General features: G+C 40.9%; 1 protein-coding gene across 1 annotated transcript; it reads right to left on the bottom strand.

Moving 5' to 3' along the window:
* Window positions 1-2,509: 2,509 nt before the first annotated feature.
* On the bottom strand, window positions 2,510-3,040 carry LOC150029276 (uncharacterized). The gene has a single exon (XM_090301757.1). The coding sequence runs from the start codon at window positions 3,038-3,040 to the stop codon at window positions 2,510-2,512; it is 531 nt and encodes a 176-aa protein (XP_090157883.1).
* Window positions 3,041-8,093: the final 5,053 nt, after the last annotated feature.

Here is an 8,093-nt window from a genome sequence, read left to right as displayed (position 1 = left end):
GTGCCTCAATAAATAGGTCACCTTTGTTTTGTGGAGTCAATTACCAATTTTGGAAAGTGAGAATGGAAATTTTTATATACTCAACTGATAAAGGCATTTGGGAGTCAATTGAAAATGGTCCTTTTGTACCTCAAGTCAAGAAAGATGATGTTTTAGTTGATAAACCCTCATCCGAGTGGACTGAGGCAGAAAGTAAGAAGGTTAAATTTGATTGGATAGCCAAAAACATTATAACATCTGCTCTAAGCTGTGACGAGTTTTTCAGGGTTTCACAATGTAGCTCGACCAAAGAAATGTGGGACATCTTGGAGGTCACACATGAAGGCACAACTGATGTGAAGAGAGCTAGGAAGCATGCTCTGATCCAAGAGTATGAACTCTTCAAAATGCAAAAGGGAGAATCAATATGTGATGTGCAAAAGAGGTTCTCTCACATTGTGGATCATCTTATGAGTCTTGGTAAGAAGTTTGATGAAGAAAAGCTTAACATTAAGGTACTGAAGTGTCTTGATAGAACATGGCAACCAAAGGTTACTGCCATTTCTGAATCAAAAGATCTCACCTCAATGATTGTGGCATCTCTTTTCGGCAAACTAAGAGAGCATGAAATTGAGATTCAAAGGCTTGTTGTTCAAGAGAGTGAAGACAAGCATAACAAGAGCATAGCACTTAAAGCTAGCAAACAACAACATGTTTCCAGTGAAAATGAAGAAGAGAACATAAGTTTGTTATCAAGAAAATTCAGCAAATTCTTGAGAAAGAAACAAGCTTCTAAAAGGCATGATTCAAAGAAGTCTAGTGAATTCAATTCTAATAAATATACTTGTTATGGTTGTGGTGAACAGGGACATATCAAGTCTGAATGTCCAAACAATGAAGTCAAAGAAAATGGAGACTTCAAAAGGGAGAAAAAAGGGAAAAGCTAAGAAAGCATATATAGCATGGGATGACAATGATGTCTCATCCTCAAGTTCTTCAGATGATGAAGAAGCTAATCTTTGCCTTCTAGCATCAGTAACAAGTAGCGTGGATTCTACTTCAACAAGTAAAGGTACCACCTATAATCAATTGCTTAATGCTTTTTATGAAACTCATGATGAAGCCAACTGATTGGCCCTTTCCATCAACCGGTTGAAAGGATTAAATAACTGGATAGAAAATAAAGTTAAGGATCAAGAGGAAGAGCTATGCAGAACAAAAGAAGATTTAGAAAATCTGGATTTAATCTACAAAAATTCTTCTTGCAGTTGTGAGAAAATTATTTGTGAAAATTGTGAACTTCTTGAAAATAAGATTTACTATCTTTTGAAAACCTTGGACAAGCTTACAACTGGAAAGTCCAACTTTGAAGATGTTTTTAGCTTCACAGAAATGTGTATTTGGAAAAGCAGGTTTGGGATTTTACCCTCAAAGCAAAGAAAAAAGATTGCAAAACCTTTTTCAAATTTTCCAGAAAAACAATCGGTTAAAATGTCGTTTCAACCGGTTTTTTTTTTTATCAGCAAAGAATAAAAAAAAATTTAAAAGGGATACTTAAGGGGTATCCTAACCCATATACAAAACCGAGCTCCTCAAAGGAGGGATCCATACTGAACATTACAAACCATGATCCAAAAAAACCCAGCAACAACCAATTGCTAAAGATATACCCTGCTGCTTGTAGGTTTGTCATCTTCTCAAACCCAAACTCTCAAGAATTATATAGCTTCTATACTCCCTATAGCTGAAGCTATAGCATAAAACACAAGTTTCTCCTCAGCAGTATTCTATTTGCCCCATCCTTCGTACCAGAAAACCATCCTGCCCCATCCTCCCACAATTTCCTTTATTGTCAGGGCACTTCAGGACCTCCACATGTTGTTCACGCTAAACTTCATAATCAACCTAACTCCAGCGTGGCTTGCACCCTTTTGAACCACCTCCTAACTGTTATGCTTCATCTTTACGCACCCTCCCAACGAGGGATTATTCCCACATAGCAGTAGCCAAACTGCTAGTCCTTCACAACACCAATTGCTGGAACTGCTCACGTCAGAGTCCACTCTGCTGTGATTGAAACACTGTTATGGGCACCAGTCTACCATCCCACGTACCCTTGTTTGACCCAACCAAGCTTGCTCACCACGTGCTCGACAAAATTACCCTTAGCAAAACCAACACAGAACATACCAAAGGCTAATGATTGAAGCACCGTCCAACCATCGAACACACTGGAAATTTGCAATGTGACTCTCCATTAGCCTACAGATTAACTTCTGTAATACTCCACAGTTGTTACACAAACTGCATTGCATACACAACACTTGCAACCACAACATTTCCATTTATGCATCACCTCCACTGCTTCATGGCTTCATATATTCATACTTCTCGTACACAAACCTACTTCTGTCCAGGCAATTGGTAGATGAATAATTCACCCTACCTAGCTATTTCCTGCACCAGCCCATCAATCTAGACGCTATTCCAGCTTACTAAAACATGCAACTCCCATTTTACCTGTATTCCTTCAACATACCAGAAGGAGAACTTGGCCCTCATCACCATCACTAACGACAATTTTGTAAGCAGAGACCCGGATTAAGAATCCAATCCGAGAAGGCGAAGTCGAAAGAGAAGGCCCATGTTTCAACCTTAGCCATGCTGCCAACTGGGCTAAGTGGACAATTTCATCAGCATCAACTACCCCTTGCTTTAAAACAATCAAGTTCCTTTGATCCCATATACACCGTACAATAGCAACCCAAATTCCCTTCCAAATCTGCTTCTGACTAACTGTGAAGTGTGGTAACTGAAAGCTCTCAAAGTGGACTAGAATGTCCTTATGCTGGACAGAAAATATGCCTATCCATCTAAAACATAAAGACCAAACACTCTGAGCAAGGGCACAATCCAGGAAGATGTGCTGTGTCGATTCTTCAGAGACATTACAAAACACGCAGGACGAAGAGGTGACTACCAAACCTCTTCGAATGAGATTATCATAAGTTGGAAGGCGTCCAAGTAAGATCCTCCATGCGGTTACCAGGGCTTTGGGCATCGCTTTTGCTTCCCATAGAAGAGAAAAGACTTCATTTGAAGAGCCTACATGCTGATGACGTAAATTCAGATAAGCAGATTTCACTGAGAAAGCGCCATTCTAATCCCCACTCCAAACTAAAGTATCCTTGGCTTCTTTGCTCAAGGTCTTCCCTGTTATGAGATTAAGCAAGTCTCCCTCCATAACACTCTTCCAACTGAACCTAGCCCTTCTCCACCTTAACCACCAATTCCAATCTGAATCCTCCCAAGAACCTACCTCAACCATCGTCTTTCTTTGGTCCAGAGAAACAGAAAAAAGCCTAGGAAACAAGGTTTTGAGCCTTTTGTTCTCCACCCAAGTGTCTTCCCAGAATCTAACTTTATCCCCGGACCCGACCTTCCAAGCTACATGTTTTGGAAACCATCCCTCCTCTTCTCCCTCCTCACACGCCTTTGATAGATCTTTCCACCACCAAGAAAGAGTCTTACTATTACTTACTGTACCAGGACTGTACTTCGATAGTAAAATGTCCTTCCATTTCCCCTTTTCCTCGCTTAACATCCTCCATTTCCACTTTGCTAGCAAGGCACAGTTGAACATTCTAATATCCTTTATCCCCAAACCCCCTTCCTCCTTTGGCTTACACACGTTTTCCCAGCTAACCCAAGAGATATGCTTTTGATCGTCACCCCCTGTCCACAAGAATCTCCTCTGAATGCTAGAAATTTTGTGGCAGACTGCATGCGGGGCTTTAAAGAAAGAAAGATAAAATAGGGGCATAGAGGTTAGAACCGACTTAACCAGGCATACTCTACCAGCTAAGGATAGGCATTTCCCATTCCAGGCACTAAGTCTGGCTTCAACCTTGTCCATAACTGGTTCCCAAAACTGCCTCCTCCTTGGATTGCCACCAACTTGCATCCCCAAGTATTTAAACGGGATCTGCATAACACCACAGTTAAGAGTTCTTGCATATAACTCTAGGGAATTCCTTTCTACCTTGATACCTGCCAACTTTGATTTATGAAAGTTAACCTTGAGGCCTGAAGCTAGCTCGAAAACCCTGAGAATTGTTTTGATTGTAAAAATATTAGAGAAAGACTCCTCACACATAAACAAAGTGTCATCAACAAACTGTAACATGCAACATTCAGTCTCCGCTCTCCCCACCTTCACTCCTTTTAACACGTTCTCCTTTAATGCATTACGGACTAGACCCGCCAACCCCTCGGCAACAATAAGGAATAAAAAAGGGGCCAAAGGATCGCCTTGCCTCAAACCCCTAGAAGGTTTAAACTCCTTTGTCGGACTACCGTTAATCAATACCAACACAGTTGCCGACTCCAAACAGCCTTGTACCCACTTAATCCACTTACTATGAAACCCCATCCTGTGAAACATATCCAACAAGAAGCTCCACCTAACCGAGTCATATGCCTTTTCAAAGTCCACCTTCAAGAAAACTCCACTCCTCCGACATCTTCGTACCTCCTCAATCACCTCGTTGGCCATTAGGACACTTTCCAACATCCCCCTTCCTTTCAGAAAAACTGACTGATTTTCATCAATAACCAAAGGCAAGAAATTCTTGATATGATGTGACATTGCTTTAGTGATGATCTTATACATAGTTCCCACGAGAGAAATAGGCCTGAACTGGTCAATCATAACAGGATCCTTCACTTTAGGGACAAGAGCAATAAACGACTCATTACAACCCATCGGGAAGATCCCAGATTCTTGAAAAGAATAGACAACTTCCATAATATCTTCCTTTAGGGTCTCCCAATTGCTCTTTATAAAGTTAAAATTAAAGCCATATGGACCCGGGCTCTTAGATCCCACACACATCCAAACTGCCTCCTTTACTTCCGTCTCCGAAAACACTTCAACCATACTCAAACTGACTGCTTCAGGAAGAGATTTAAAGTCCACCTCTTCAAGTTTAATACCCAAGTCTGTAGTGGCCTTGAACCTTTGCTCAAACACGCGTTTTGCTTCCCTGCGTACAACTTCCGGTTCTTCACACCACTGATCGGCTAATTCAACGCCTTTGACCTCATTCTTAAGTCTTCTCCATCTGATAAGTGAGTGGTAGATTTTGGAGTTAGAATCCCCATGCTTAAACCAGTTTGACCTGGCTTTTTGCCTATATAGGGATTCCATCTTTTTCTCTACCAAACCTTGTTGACTGAGGATATCCATTCTTCTTAGTTTTTCGTTCTCCGCCAAATCACAATTAGCATCCTTGATATCTAGCTTCTCAATCTCTTTCAAAATCAACCGCTTATTCTCCTCCAAAATCTCGAAGACACTCCTATCCCACTCCTTAAGATCGCCCTTCAAACATCTGAGTTTCTCCTTGACTTTACCCATACTGTTTCCCTGCACCTCATAAGAGTTCCACTTTCCCTTCACCAACTCCTTGAAGCCAGGTTCCAATAACCAAGCATCAACTGTTTTGAAGGGTTTTGGACCCCAATCCTTGACCCATGATTTCACCACGATAGCACAATGGTCTGAGACCTCCCTTGGTTGTATATACTGTTTGCTCATAGGCTAGACTTGGAGCCACTCTTCAGATACCATTATTCTGTCTAATCTACTCTTTGCTGACCCATCTGTTTTGTACCAAGTGAATTTCTTACCCACTAAAGGTAGATCCACCAACAGATTCTTATCAATGAACTCATTAAAACCTCTGATCTCCTTCTTTTGACTAGAATTTCCTCTATTGCATGAAGAAAGGCCATTCTGTTAGGTATAGCAGGTTTCGTAAATCTTTTGTACCTAAAGGCATCTATAAGTGGATTCCAAGATGTATTGTCAATACAAAAGTTAAATCTAACACCGAAGGTCCCAAATTCTTCAAGGGATCAAATCTTAAGATTTGACAAAGTTCTGTTTTGCAGATTTCTGATTTTTTTTAAAGGTTCAGCAAGGACTGGATGTTCTGTACATGTCAACATATCAAAGTCTAGTGTTGGTTTCTTGAACTTCTGTAATTAGAAAATCAGTGATCTGAGAATTAAATTCTCATTTCTTGTTGAGAACTATTGGTGTACAAAATTCAATTCAATATGTTTCTCTATGTTTCTATGTGTAATTCCTATGTGCTCCATCTACTCTTCATATGTTTAATAGCTTGCAAATATGTGAAAACATAATAGTTACATGCAACATGTGTTTTTGGTTTAAAACAAATTGTTTTTCTTCAGAACAGAAATTTAACCGATTGTTTCCCCAAAACAACCGATTATTTTGTATCTGATAAGCTTTAGACAAATCTATTTTTAATTTTTTATTTCTGGTTTGTGTTTTTGTTAGATCTAGTGACGTGTATGGTCAAAAGCGCATTAATTGGATGGTTGAATACAGGTTAACTCTGGTACTTTTGCTTTTAATAGATCAAATCTCTACTTATCTTGAAAATCAAATATGTCTTAAATGCTTGGTCAAATATCACATGTGAATCTGTACCTTTATGATTTGACTGACTGTGTCAGCTTTATGGTTCATATTTAATTCGTTTTTATGTTGAATGCAACCAACTTTGACCAGGTGTTCTTTGCTATAAAACCCAATGCTTGTAGCTGCTGTTTTCACTCACAAATAACCGGTTGATATAAAACTGTTATTTCTATCTATCTCTGAAAGCTTTCTTTGCAGAAATTGTTTCTGATTTAAGCAATGGCTGGAACTCCTCCATATGCAAAAAGGATGAAGTCCAGGGGTGTCAAAAGCTCTGGAAAGCTTGAAGGGTGGTTTGCAGAAGATACCAATCTCATCAACAAGTATCTACTAGAGACTAGTAGAAAGAATGTGAATACCCCAAAAGTTGTTTCCTTCACATGGATGAAACAACAAAAGTTGGACTATGTGAGGAGTATTCTCAAAGAACAAAAGTTGAAGGGATTCCTAGAACTTACAGGGAATATCTATTCTGATCTTGTAAAGGTATTCTACACTAACCTTCATTTTGATGGTGACTCATTTGTTTCTCATGTCAAAGATGTAGATATGATCATCACAAGTGAGGTATGGTCTGTTGTGACCGGGCTGAAGTCTTTTGGACTAAGAATCAATAGGGGAAACCTTGGAGTAGTGGAAGATTTCAACAAAATCCAGTTTTACAAAGGTTGTCTCAAGAATCCTCACTCCAAAGTGAGGAATTTTTCTGTTGGAGGGTTGAAGCTTGATGAAAGACTTGTGGCCTTCATAGTTCCATGGATTCTCACACATAGGGGGAGCAACCATTCAACTTGATCCTGCCTGTTGACCAGAACGCTGGAAACTGCCTCGTCAAAGGATCGACGTGTGCACCGCTTCACACCTCCGTTCCTCTTCGAGATCCACCTCAAGAACCTGCAAAGAAACAGAGCGGCGCCGCTGCGGCCGATCGCACTCCAACGCCCAAGTCAGTGACCGAATCACCAAATACTAAGAGAACAAGAACCGTGCAAATCCTCTCTCACAGTAAGCTCTATAACTCGCAAGCGTAAAGAGTATAATCTGAACGTGCGTACCTCAGAAAGTTCGTTGAGAACTCTTATATACCTGGTTACTTTCTCTCTCCTGGCAGTTACAGACTTGGACACGTGGCTCGCATCCAATTGTACACGTGCCATCATCTGGAGCCTCCTTGACTTGGGCGCTGCTTCTACTCTCGTTTTGCTAAGTTACCTATGCATGGTACTGCCCAGTACATAGCCAACTTGGGAGTGCGATCTCTACTGGAACTGGCGAGTTAGGGTGCCTTCGTACACCTTCCCTGTGGTCTCGCCGGCCGCCTTCATAATCTGCACCACCTTCATCTCTGGCGATGTGCTTTCTCTGGCGATCTCCAATCTCAAGGTCGCCTGAGTTTACATCTGGCGACTTCATCTTTAACCCGGTGATCGCCGATTCTGGTATGCTGGAGATCGGAACACGCCAACTTAATAACTGGCGACTTCACGAGCCCCCCGACTTCCTTCCTTTCTGCCAACTTGGCGCCTTGTCAACACGCCTATACTGTAGCTTGACGCCACGTCATCACTTCCGACTACCAGGGCGGTACACAACTCTATCT

Source organism: Phaseolus vulgaris, chromosome 1 (assembly GCF_051622355.1).
Source record: "Phaseolus vulgaris cultivar YP4 chromosome 1, ASM5162235v1, whole genome shotgun sequence".
NCBI classification, from domain to species: domain Eukaryota; kingdom Viridiplantae; phylum Streptophyta; class Magnoliopsida; order Fabales; family Fabaceae; genus Phaseolus; species Phaseolus vulgaris.
This window is presented reverse-complemented; position numbering and strand designations above follow the sequence as displayed.

Coding starts and splice junctions, on each gene's coding strand:
- LOC150029276 (XM_090301757.1), bottom strand. CDS start 3,040: ATGCCCAAAGCCCTGGTAACCGCATGGAGGATCTTACTTGGACGCCTT.